Source organism: Phoenix dactylifera, chromosome 6, assembly GCF_051530095.1.
Source record: "Phoenix dactylifera cultivar Ajwa chromosome 6, Ajwa_hap1_PhDact_Kaust_v1.1, whole genome shotgun sequence".
NCBI lineage: Eukaryota > Viridiplantae > Streptophyta > Magnoliopsida > Arecales > Arecaceae > Phoenix > Phoenix dactylifera.
This window is the reverse complement of record NC_143195.1, coordinates 6,996,756-7,010,802: the sequence shown is the minus strand read 5'-3', so window position 1 is coordinate 7,010,802 and position 14,047 is coordinate 6,996,756. Positions and strand designations below refer to the sequence as shown.

General features: G+C 37.8%; 1 protein-coding gene across 1 annotated transcript in view; it reads left to right on the top strand.

The window, feature by feature from the left end:
- The first annotated feature begins 2,384 nt into the window (after positions 1-2,384).
- The window catches only part of LOC103697087 (brefeldin A-inhibited guanine nucleotide-exchange protein 2-like), a 30,706-nt gene continuing 19,043 nt past the window's right edge, over positions 2,385-14,047 (top strand). The window contains exons 1-6 of the mRNA XM_008778868.6: positions 2,385-3,847; positions 7,327-7,644; positions 7,868-8,213; positions 8,310-8,732; positions 8,821-9,107; positions 9,364-9,637. Of these exons, the coding sequence (XP_008777090.4) occupies positions 2,619-3,847; positions 7,327-7,644; positions 7,868-8,213; positions 8,310-8,732; positions 8,821-9,107; positions 9,364-9,637 (2,877 nt within the window). The 5' untranslated portion in view covers positions 2,385-2,618. The remainder of the gene's footprint in view (positions 3,848-7,326; positions 7,645-7,867; positions 8,214-8,309; positions 8,733-8,820; positions 9,108-9,363; positions 9,638-14,047) is intronic.

Below are 14,047 nucleotides of genomic sequence, written 5' to 3'. Positions count from 1 at the left end.
ACTATGGTGATCTCAGGTCAAAGGATCAGTTACACAACTCCCACTAAGAGAATCATCTTTTGACATATAAGTAAGACTTCATAAGATTTCTCTTTGTAGGTCAATTCAGTGAACTCATTCCTCTACTGAGCACCCACATCTTTGTATTAGTGTCTCCACACAAGTGATTGTGAGATCAATCACCCTCTGCATCGAGCATACATAAGATGTGCCGATTTTTCGGTAAACATTGATCCCCGACTCAATGTACCAATGACTGGAAATATTTAAGATTAGAATTTTAGGATTTTAGGTCTCACTAGTATGATCTCATCATAGCCCAAAACCATTGCCTTAATCTAAGGGGTTCATCACATATATAATCAACAGCATATGATGAAACACAATGCCTTTATTTATATTAAATGTTATGTACATGATTTGGAAAATCAAAAGAAAATTCTTCGCAATACATAATGCGATTGGCTTGTAGGGCATCTACTCTTTCACACTTGTCACTTTCCGTTAGCCTTGTTCACACCAACAACATTCGCTATCCAATCAGGGTAGACAACTTCTTGGATGAAGCCTATTGTAAGAAGTTTCTCCACCTCATTGTCGATGACATGTTACCTCTTTGAGGCAAAGCTTCTCTTCTTCTGCTGAATTGGTTCATATGTCCGGTCCATACTCAACCTGTGAACAATTACATTAAAGCTTATTCCTAGCATATTGGTGGCTGATCAAATGAAGACATCGGTGCTGGTTTAGAAAAAATCCACTAGCCGATGTAGCCTCATTGAGGTTAGCTTTGATCTACACTATCTTGGTTGGGTCTTCTTTGTTAAGGGGACTTGGAGGAGTTCCTCAGTCGGCTCCCCTTGCTTTTGCTTGTCCCGAGTGTCGAGTCTTCGATATAAAGCGCTTTCATGGGCTTCTTCCCTCGCAAGGTCGCTATATAACACTGCCAAGCCAATGCTTAGTCGCCTCAGTCCTCTCCTATATTTGTCCTGTTGGAAACTTCATGAACAGATGGTACATGAACACTACGGTGCAAAAGGTGTTCAATCCTGGCCTCCCTAAATAGCGTTGTATACGAAAAGGACTTTAATGATCAGCAAATCCAGCATCACGATCGTTTACCTTGGAGCCGGCCAACCGTAACTAAGAGAGAGATAATTCATTCTATGGAGACGAGGTCTCCTAAGAATCCAATTAGAGAAGAGTTTATTCTTTTTAGTCGGTCGGTTGGTAGATTCATCTTACAAAAAGCCTTATAAAATAATATGTTCGCCAAGCATCTATTATCCACTAAAATGTGTTTTACATCATAATTTGCAATGGTTAAGGAAACTACAATGACATCATTATGTAGAGTTTGCACGCCCTTCATGTTAGCATCTGAGAAGAAAATCATCTTGTCCGTCCTTTGCCTCTTCAGATCTAAGCTTCCTGCTTGGGTAGAATGTGTATAACTCCTTCATGTGGACGAGCTTGTTTCATCAGCTGTTGGATCGCCTAAGATAGCGTTGATGATTTCTACTGTGGACTGGTTATCAAACTCCTACTCGGGTGCACGTGGCTCTCGATCAGTGTCGTTCCGATTTTACAGGTGGTCGACAAAATGATCGAGATATTTCCGTTGGATGAGAGCCTCAATCTTATTTTTAAGCTGCTAGCAATCTTTGGTGTCATGTTCAAAGTCTTGGTGGAACTTGCAAAATTTATCCTTATCATTTTGGCGCCTTTTTTCATCTTTCGAGCCCATTTCATGTAGTCTCAGTTCTCTATCTCCATGAGAATTTGTGCTCGAAGGGTGCCGAGGGATGCATTCCTCTCAAATTGCTGAGTTGGACTCCTTAGAGAGGGCCGGAGCCTGTTGCTAATTTGTTCGAGGCGTACGCTGGCCATTATGGTAACAATATGCATATCTTACTGGTGAATCACGCCTCTGCTTTTTAATTGCGAGGATTGCCCGGTTATCATATTTGTTCAGAAATAATTTGCGTTTATAGCCCACATATTACTAGTTGGAAGGTGAGTTTGAAATGCGAACAACTCTCCGCCTATTTTTTATATCGGCCATATGGCAAGCTGAACGGTCAGCGTGCAGCTAAGCATGGAGTTTTCAATTTGTGCCCTTAGCTGAAGTCGGCTCTCTGATGTGCTTAAATAAGCTTAAATCTGTAACCTGCCATCCGTTGATTGATCACCCCAAAAACTTCCCGCTAGGTCCGCACCCTCGTCTCCTCGAAGAGAATCAAATGCACGGTGTCCGTGTTTTGAAGGATAACAGCTTTCCCTCTTTCGAAACTCGAGATCTAGACACGCAAAATACTTGTCGATCCAGCGTTACTTAAGAAGCTACTTATAATTCCTATTTACCTAGGGAGTTATCTGTAAAAACTCGGAAAACAATACAAAAGTTCCATTACTCTTATTCTCCGGATCGAAACCCCTTCGCCCGTCCAACATCCAGCCTCCTCCCAGTTCAGAAACAACGCCAGCAAAACTCACATCCACCGGGGAGGGACGAGGAAGAAAACAAGGAGCAAATCGCCACTGCGATAAACCAGCAGCAGATTCGCCTTCCAATCCATTCTCAATTGTCACAGTCCTCCAGATCTGAGCCCGAGGGAATGGCTTCCCCCCCGGCGGAAGCTGATTCCCTTTCCCGGTTGAGCCTGGTGCTGATCCCCGCCCTCGAGAAGATAATCAAGAACGCCTCATGGCGCAAGGGCCACTCGAAGCTCGCCCATCAGTGCAAATCCCTCATCGACCGCCTTTCCAATTCCTCCTCCGTCTTCTCCACCCTTGATCCCCCCTCCCCCGACTCCTCTTCCTCCCTCCCCGGCCCCCTTCATGACGGCTCCGGCTCCGACCTCTCCCTCGCCGACTCCGAGTCCATCCTTCTCCCCCTCATCTCCGCCGCCTCCTCGGGTTCCCACAAGATCGCCGAACCCGCCCTCGACTGCATCCAGAAACTCATCTCCCACTCCTACCTCCACGGCGAGGCCGACCCCTCCGCCGGCCCCGACGCCCGCCTCCTCGCCTCCCTCATCGAGTCCGTCTGCCACTGCCATTCCCTCGCCGACGACGCCGCCGAGCTCCTCGTCCTCAAGACCCTCCTCTCCGCCGTCACGTCCACCGCCCTCCGCATCCACGGCGACGCCCTCCTGCAGATCGTCCGCACCTGCTACGATCTCTACCTCGGCTCCAAGAACCCCGTCAACCAGACCACCGCCAAGGCCTCCCTCATCCAGATGCTGGTCATCGTCTTCCGCCGCATGGAGGCCGATTCCTCCACCGTCCCCGTCCAGCCCATCGTCGTTGCCGAGCTCATGGAGCCTTCCGACCGCTCCTCCTCCTCCGCGGCCGCCGCTGCCACCACCGTCGACGTCAGCTTCGTCCAGAGCTTCATCACGAAGATCATCAGCGACATCGATGTTGTGCTCAACCCGTCGACCCCACTCGCCCGGACGGGGTCTGCGGGCAGGCATGACGGGGCCTTCGAGACGACGGCGGTGGAGCATACTAACCCGGCTGACCTGCTGGATTCGACCGACAAGGATATGCTGGACGCCAAGTACTGGGAGATCAGCATGTACAAGACGGCGCTGGAGGGCCGGAAGGACGAGCTCGGAGCGGAGGGGGTCTTGGATAGGGAGGACGACATGGAGGTCCAGATCGGGAACAAGCTGAGGCGGGATGCGTTCCTGGTGTTCCGGGCTCTCTGCAAGCTCTCGATGAAGACTCCCCCCAAGGATGCGGCGGCTGATCTGGCGCTCATGAAGGGAAAGATTGTGGCACTGGAGCTGCTCAAGATCTTGCTGGAGAATGCTGGAGCTGTGTTCAGGACGAGTGACAGGTACTTTCTGCAGTTGTAGCGTTTATTTAATTTTAATGCTGATGAATTTATTTTGTGCAACAAACTGGATATAAGAACTGTTGTGTTTATTAGCAGAAGATACAAGGGCTACTTGTAGCTTTAATTTAAATTACTATTTGCTAAGAGCTAGTTCTAGACTTTTGAATTTTGACTTTTATTATATTTATTGAGTAATATTCATCGAGGTGGTGAGATTATGGCAGGAGGCATACAGAAGAGATCTTATCTGGAGATTGACAGAGTATTAAATGAATTTTGCATTCAGAGCTACTGTTGTTTGACTAAATCATGCATATAAGTCGTGATGCTCCATGTGTTTATTCTCATGAATTCAAAACCCATGGGATTGTCAGCCTTGAGAGCAAACAATAAAGGCATTGACTTGTTGAATATTAGTGTTTGGACTTTAATGGATAACTCCAAATCAAAGGGACATGAAAGGCTAACAAGAAGGAATCTATGCTGTTAAATTGTGGAAACTTACGGATTAATCGACAAAATTAGCATGACATTAGCTAGAGTTGTTTAGATGGTTAAAATAGCATAGGAAGTCTTATACTCTCATTTGATCAAGTTCTGCCTCTATTTTTTCCTCTATACAAAGATATTAAAATTTCTACCTTTGGAAAGTTTTCTGAAATTTGTTACAGTCCATATAGCTAATCCAATGATTCTTAGCAGCATTAGTATATAGTGATTTATTACTTCCATAAATTTCTTGAAAATTATAACAAACAGACTAGCAGGAGGCAACAGGCTTAATTGGTCTTGAAAGCAGTTCTGACTGGACTAGTGATTAGTGTTTTAGTTCATACTATATCATCATAGTACATACAAATCTATGAAGTGTTAACATGAATTAAAACTATAGTAGAAAGAAAAAATGCATCTTGGCTTAAAATAAAATCTTTATCTATATACGTGTATTTTTGTTTGTATGTAAATGTATGTATGTGGAACCATCCACCGCCCTTTGTGCCTTGATCTTTCTCCAAACGCCTATCAATGTGCCATGGGAGGCATTATTGTCTGAATCTTAATATCCATGATCTATGTCTTATGATCTGGATGACAATGGCCCTAAACAATCTTAATGTCATCCTTGAATTAGGATGAAAGAGGATCATGGTATATAAATATATACATGTATATATATGTAAAGAGAGAGAGAGAGTGTGTTGGTATTATCCTCTCGAGAAGATAGTTGATGTGGTCTTCTCATCTTAAAATCAATGATAGGCGTCCAAATTCAAGTTCTAAATTGTTGAACATGATAAGCATTATAAAAAATATCTAATAACTAAAATTCATGTGTTTTGATGGTCTCTAACCTAAGTATCAAGTAGGTGTCAAAATGGACAGTTTTAATAGCATGATACTAAGTTGTACTATAATGTAATCATCAAAAACTAGTGAAATTTAAATCTAAACATGTTTTAAGATGTGCAGATCATGATTCATAAAGTAGATTTAATTTATGTGTCTTATCATATATTTTACTAGTGCAATTGATATTGTTAATTTTTTGTACCGACTTGATGAATAATTAGAGACCACCAAAATGTATGAATTTTGGTTTGTAGGTATTTGTTTGTAGTCATGTTTAACTATTTGGATTTTCAATTCAGATGGCCTATCATAGATTTAAAAGCGAGAGGACCATCTCAGCTATCCTTTTGAGTGCACTTTAGCTCTACTCTACATATACGTGTGTGTATATATATATATTTATATGTATATATATATATATCTATATGTGCATATATACATGTATATATGTGTATCTATATGTGCATATATACATGTATATATGTGTATCTATATGTGCATGTATACATGTATATATGTGTATCTATATGTGCATGTATACATGTATATATGTGTATATATATATGTATATATACATGCATACACACACACACACACACATATATATATATATATATGTGTGTGTCTATATATATATGTATATGTCTATATATATATGTATATGTACATATCTATATATATATATATGTATATGTATATATACACACATAAATGTATATGCCTATATTTATGCATATATACACATATATATGTATTATATGATCCCTTAAATTAAGACATGCAACTTAATAATGCTATGTGCATAAATAGAAGGTCCATGTCACAGGATTTATTTGACTTGTAGGCTTTTAGAATTATTTATTTTTCACTAAGAAGGATAGAGTGCATCATAAGTTTAACAATTTTAGTCATAGTTTTTTTTAGTTATAGTTTTTAACTTCCAAAAAGTAAAAGAAAATAAAGAAAATTTGGAGCTCATGGAGTTAATTGAGAGGCAAATATTCTTATTCCTGAAATCATTTGCGAAAATTGATTTTTTCCCCAAAATATTATACCCCAAAGGATAATTTAATCGATATTTTCTATGCGGCAATACATAAATATCTTTAATAACTAGACATAATGTTTACTTTATTAGACATGCTACATGCAGCCTTATGATGGAGAAATATGGACGTCCAATATCTGTAAGTTATTTCTTTCCCCCTCCATTCATTACTTTACAACTAACTCATGTTTTAAATTTTTGGTTTTTATAATTTTAAAATTTTTAAAGAAATGTGAAGAAAAGTACTTTGGAAAAATTATCTTGCAATCTGTGATTGGATCGATGATCTGATCGAACCTGAATCTGTCTACTTTTTACAACTCAATAGTGATCTTGACAATATTGGTGAGAGATTTTCTATCCTAACTTATATATATATATATATATATATATATATATATATATATATATATATATATATATAATTTGACATTTTGATGATTATCATAAGATTTATTTCTCAGTTTTTAAGCAGATTGAAAAGATCAAGTAGAACAAAGGAGAAACTAGCTTTGACCATCATGAACAAAATATGTAAGAAAAAAGATTCTTCAAACATGAAATTAAAAAGAAATCTTTGGCTACATCTTAACCCAATAACATGTCCAAGTGAAAAATATTTGTAACTGACTTGTGTCAAACCTATTATCAAAATTTGGATCCTCAAAGATTTCCCCACTTGTTCATTTCAAATTTCCCACCCACCACAGTACTATGTTGATATGTACTACATCTATTCTTTTTTTGGTGAATCCAATCTGACCTACAACACATTTTAATATGAAGGAAAGAGAGGTCTACTGTTGGATTATATCACTAAATTTGAAGAGTCACAATATTACTTATTTTCTTGTTTCACATAAGTAATGCAACCATTTCACATTAATTACCCATCTGCTGATGATCACAAATTTGTATCCAATCAACAATGTGCATATTATTATTATTATTATGCCTTAGGCTTGGGTTTCTATTTTTGTTGCTGTTCTCTCTTTTATGAATTGTACTTTGAGTCTTTTTCTTTATTCATCATGCCAGATACATATATCTTGATCTGATTAATTTGTTTGCAATCAAGCAGGTTTTTAGGTGCAATTAAGCAGTATCTGTGCCTATCACTTTTGAAGAACAGCGCTTCAACTCATATGATTGTTTTTCAGCTTTCATGTTCCATTTTTATGAGCTTGGTATCAAGATTTAGACCAGGATTAAAGGCGGAAATTGGTGTCTTCTTTCCGATGATTGTTCTCAGAGTTTTAGAAAATGTTGCTCAACCAAATTTCCAGCAGAAGATGATCGTGCTTCGATTTTTGGAGAAGCTGTGTGTAGATTCCCAAATCTTGGTAGACATTTTCATTAATTATGACTGTGATGTCCATTCATCAAACATTTTTGAGAGGTAACTTATCTTCGTTCATGTGCTCTATGGTAAATATATTGTTCATCATAATTCAGTTCTTTTCTTTGTTTGACGATTTTGCAGAAATCATTGTTGTTGGCATAGTAGGACATCTATTTTGATCATTTAGGAACAGGAGTCCTATTTTTCTAGCTTTATTATTTTAACTGTTGTAGGTTTACATATTTGTATTTTTTCCCATTTGCTGATGGTCTGGTTACAGGATGGTAAATGGCCTCTTAAAGACTGCCCAAGGGCCTCCCCCTGGTGCTCTCACGACGCTAGTGCCACCTCAGGATGCTACCATGAAGATTGAAGCAATGAAATGCTTGGTGGCAATTCTCAAGTCGATGGGTGATTGGATGAACAAACAGTTGAGAATTCCAGACCCTCATTCTCCTAAAACAGAAACAGCAGAGCAGAATACTGAAGGTGGAAATGAATTTCCTGAGGCAAATGGCAGTGGAGAGGAGTCTGTTGAAGGAACTGATTCTCAGTCAGAAACAGCAAATGGAGTCTCAGAAGTTGCATCTCTGGAACAGCGTAGGGCATATAAGTTAGAACTTCAGGTAAAATAATTTTCCCATGCGAGGTTTCTTTTTTTGTTAGCATTTTATTGCTGATATAATCTTATGCTATGTACTCTAATGCAACATAAATAACAGGAAGGCATATCTCTTTTTAATCGGAAACCTAAGAAAGGACTTGAATTTCTTATCAATGCAAAGAAGGTCGGCGACTCACCAGAGGAAATAGCTGCTTTTCTTAAAAGTACATCCGACTTGAACAAGACAATGATTGGTGATTATCTTGGAGAGAGGGAAGAGTTGCCCCTAAAAGTCATGCATGCATTTGTGGATGCATTTGATTTTCAAGGGATGGAGTTCGATGAGGCAATCAGATCCTTCCTACAAAGATTTAGGTTGCCTGGTGAGGCACAAAAAATTGATCGCATCCTGGAAAAATTTGCTGAGCGTTACTGCAAATGCAATCCAAAGGCCTTTACCAGTGCAGATACGGCTTATGTCCTTGCTTACTCTGTAATAATGCTCAACACGGATGCTCATAACCCAATGGTTAAGAACAAGGTAAATTATCATTCACGAAATTTCATATATGCCATCAATTTATGATGCTACCTGGTGTGAGAATATGATTTATTTTTGGTTGATGCAGATGTCTCAAGATGACTTCATAAGAAACAATCGTGGTATTGATGATGGGAAGGATCTGCCAGAAGAATATATGAAATCATTATATGAAAGAATTTCTAAGAATGAAATTAAGATGAAGGAAGATGATTTGGCTCCACAGCAAACACAATCTATGAGTACAAACAAAATCCTAGGCTTGGACAGCATTTTGAATATAGTTATACGCAAGCGAGATTCACCTATGGAGACTAGTGATGATCTTATCAGGCACATGCAAGAGCAATTTAAGGAAAAAGCTCGCAAATCTGAGTGAGTTATTATATCAAAAATTAGTAAATTCATGCCACCAGAATTGCATTGTTTTTTGACATAAGCTACCCTTTTTGCATTTTTTTTAATTTTTAAATACGTAAAGTCCTGTGCTGTGTTTACTTCGTAGTTCACATATTTTAATTCTGAAAATGGGTTTTCTCAAACTCATCCCCAGATTTAATGTATTGTACTGTTGCTTAAGGTACCAAAATTTAAATTAGCTTATTATTTGGAATAATTTTCTGAACTTCAGGTCAGTATATTATGCTGCGACAGATGTGGTAATTTTGAAATTCATGATTGAGGTGTGCTGGGCTCCCATGCTAGCTGCTTTCAGTGTTCCACTTGACCAGAGTGATGATGAAGCCGTAATATCCCAATGCCTTGAAGGATTTCGTTGTGCAATACATGTTACAGCAGCTATATCTATGAAGACGCAAAGAGATGCTTTTGTTACTTCACTTGCAAAATTCACATCCCTTCACTCAGCAGCGGATATCAAGCAGAAAAATATTGATGCAATAAAGGTTTATTCTGGTTATATCCTATTAATGCCAAGAATTATGTTTGATAATATCATGTTTCTGAAAGCTATTTATATTTTTAACCTGATTTATGGTATTAGTTGAAATATAATGTATTGGAGGCATTCCTCCTAGAAACTCAATCATATTTCTATATTTCTCATGGGCAAGCATCCAATGCATTTGTATTTAGTATTGCTCTGGCAGATTGTTACAATTAGCTTTGACTCAATATAATTAGCTGGGCTAAGGCTTTTAGTGGTAGTTCTTGTTCCAAGTCCTTCACATATTCCTTTTCTAACATACTGAAACCCAAGGTCTGTTGTACTGGTATTGAGGCTCATATTAGCTAGCAACTGGTTCGGTATAGTATCAGTACATCCGATACCGAGCCGGGGTGTACCAAACCAAGGGGAGGGAGCGAGGGGGAGAGAAATGGGGGCTTTCCTCGGCATTGGTTAGTGTCGAAGAAGGGGGAGAGCAAGTGAGCGAGTGAACAAGAATAGAGAGCGAGCCCTCTCTTGAATATTCGGGTGAATGCAGTGGGAAGGGGTTATAATTGAAATTGACTCACAAACCATCGTAATTTGGTGCTGTTTCAATTCAGTATGAGCTGAACCACCAGGTTCAGGTCGGATCAGCAAACACTGTTGTAAGTTGTAACCTTTTGGGTTGAGATGCATTTATGGCTAAATAACCACATAAAAATATGCCATTCTGACTAGTACAAGTATTTGCTCAATTATCAATATGTCCTTAGAGATTGCAAAATTATTTTTGCCTATAGAGGAGAAAATGAATTTGCTATTAATTTTCCTGGAGTGTTACTTTTTCTGTCTTCCAAGCAATTCCCTGGTTTTGACATATAATGTACCATATAAGTGAAAATCTCCTTTTTTTGTTCCTAAAGTTCCTGCAAAACAAGGGGCATAGCTTAATGTCCATGAAATTGAATCCCAATATTTTGTGGTAGGCAAGAAAATTTAGATATTTGGGAAACTTGCATTGCTCTTCTGTTTAGTTTGTTATTTTTTGAGAATTTAGGATTTTGGTGGGTATCTTGAACATTCCCTTAAACTGATGGTCTTTGTTCTGTGAGAATTTGACTAGTAGAAAGATCTTCACAAAGTAGTGCGACTCACCATAAAGAAATCATTACAATAGTTTACACATTGGAGATATGGAGGCAGGAAAAAGATCACAAGTTATTGATTGCGATGCTATAATCAAACCATTGTTTTTTGTTTTTCATGATAAATTAGATTCTACATTTTGATTAGCATTTAAATTATCACTGAAATAAGAGTGTGTAAAAAAGTAATATCTTGCTTATATTGATTAAATATTCTTACATGTAGTGTGTGATCCATCCCTTGTTACTAAGTCATAGGCTTGAGCATGAACTATTGCTTCACTTCTTGGTCTTCTAGGGGATAGGAGAGCTTAGAAATAATATGCAAAATCTAATCATGAAATAATGATTAATTAGGCTACATCCTAGCTGTGTTACATGGACACTCGCATCTAGCTCATGAATGGATGTCGGATATGTATCGGGATTGGATATGCATCAGACACTTGGACACATATCTCTTTTTCTCTAGTTTTTATAGATAGGTGGATAATTTGACTCTTCCAAAAATGAGTTCAACTATCCATAATAATTTCCAAAGTAACCTTTTTTTTAAGAGAATGGTCATGGATATAGTTATTGAAATAACTTTGTAAGATATTCCTTTTCTTGTATCTCTCAATAAATTAGGAAGTTTAGAAAACATTTATGGAGAAAAAACTTTAACAAATATTATATTCTAAAATTTTCTTCCTCATAACATTTAAATATAATTATATAATTTAACTAAATTTTTTTTTCCTACGTTATCCACGTATCTCCCTTTTTTCTCTCCTACCGTGTCAGACAGTTGGACACTTGTCGGAATCTGATTCTCATATTTGTGTCCATGCAACACTCATCTTAGTCAATGACAAAACTAGTGCCATGTGTATGACTTTTGGGTTTTTTGCCATCTTCCAATGGGAACATGACACGACACCATGGATATGTTGTGATATGCCGTATATGTGCCTCTTAATCTCCCACTCTTTGCCCAAAACCGTAACCCACTCAGACTGTCTAATCTGACAAAAGATCATCTCTTCTGATCTCATTGTGGCTCCTAATCTCGCAATGACAGAAGCCATGATGAATTAAAAAAGAAAAGAGAGACAGGGATCTGCCTCTCATCTCTTTATGCTTGATTAATCCACAGATGAAAGGAAGAGAAGGAAAGAAAGGAGGGAATTGGAAATGATTAACATACCTTTCTCAGCCTTGTCACCTCCAAGCAGCAAGTAGTTCCCTCGTTCTCTCACTCTGTTCTTTGACTTTTTCCCCTCTTTCTCTGCTCATCTTGAGAAGATGGCATAGGGGATTTGAAGCTGAGCCATGTTGCATGGCTCACATAGGGTTTAAGCCCATTCTTTTAAGCAATGTCGAACAAATAGGAGCGCCGACAGCGATTGTCTTAGGGACCCACCATTGCAAGCACCTGGCCTTTTTATCTTGAAGCCCTTTCTTTCTTTCTTTTGTTTTTTGTTTTTTTAGCCATGAAGCCTTTCGAAGAAAGGGGGGAGGTTGAGATATTCATTAAGTTAATATGCCAATTTTATCCTCCAAGTTGAGTTAATAACCCAAATTAAATTCCTTTTGAATATCATATAGACACACACACACACATATATACACATACATACATATATCCTCTGCTGACCGCTGTTCTTTCCTTCGACCCGATTGCGGCATGAGTCGACGTCTATACATACATACATATGTGCATATATGTGTATACATATATACATATATATATATATACATATATACATATATACATACATATATTTACATACATATATACATACATATATATATATATATACATATACACATACATATATACATATATACATATACATACATATATACATACATATATACATATACATATGTACATATATATATATATATATATACACATACATATATATATATATACATATACACACATATGCATAAAGATATGTGTATACATATATACATACATATATACATATATACATATACATATATACATATATACATATACATATATACATATATACATATGTATATATACACACACACACACATAAAGATATGTGTATACATATGTACATATATATTACATATATGTGTATATATGTCTACGTATGTACATTTGTATGTATGTATATTTGCATGTATGCATAAATATATATAATATATGTATACCTCCCCAGCCCTTGGAGTTATCTTGGTCTCAAAACATGAAACAAGCATTGACTCCTAGCTAGTCTTGTCCCTACTCTCCTCATATGTGAGATAGATGGATTCCCTTGTCTCTCCTCTTCGCTCTCTCCCGCTCTCCTGTTCTATCTCTCTTCTTCCTTTCTTTCTCTATTCCTATCTCCTCTTTGCTACTGACTCTTCTCTATTCTCTCCCTCGTTTGCTCCATCTCTCTCTTTTGACCATTTGTGATGCAGCACCAGGGTACAGCTAGTAGGTACTATGACCAGTTGGACCGTTAGAGATAAAATCAAATTTGAGCTAGGTTTCTATATTTGTAGTAGAATAATTCTAGCTTGTTTCCCTATTATTGTGTCCTATTTCAAATATGATTTTGTATTGGGTTTAATGCTTGAATTAGAGTGAGGGGTCATGTCTTATTTATATGCGCCTAATATTGTATGGTGCAGCCTATTCACATTAATAAAATTTCTTTGATTGAAGGGTTCTTCGGTGCACTATGTTTCTATTTGTGTACAAATCTTTGAAGTCTAATCCTGATGATCAGAATTGCCCCTTTACCCTTTCCTGCAGTGTCAAGTTGCCTCCACTTCCCCCTCTTCCCTTCCTCTCCCTCTGATCTCTTTTCTGTTCTCTCCCCTTCTTCTACACATCTCCTGCACTTCTCTCTTCATCTTTGAGCCCCTGTTCATTAGAGGCTTTGAGGCTTTGGCCTTGGCACATTCAATAGTTGGTTGATTTATCATGCGGGTCATGGAACTAAGGTGAGGTGATTTATAAATGTTAAAGGAAATTCAATAAGGAGAGTAACTAAGTGAAGCTGTTCTTCATCTATGCTGTGATAGAGAGAGAGAGAGCGCTCTATATATTGTTTACCTAGGGCTTCCTGTTTGATAGCTATATATTGTTAGTCAAGATTTCCAATGTAATATTCACTCAAAAAAGAGATTTCCAATGTAATAGGAATCTTTCTCCATATAGGTGCGACTAATATTTTGCTTTTGTTGCCCTATCTAATTATGATGAGTAACTATAGTAATAAGAAATATCTAACAACAAGAGTGGGTCATTTGAGAAACATTTTTTAGAT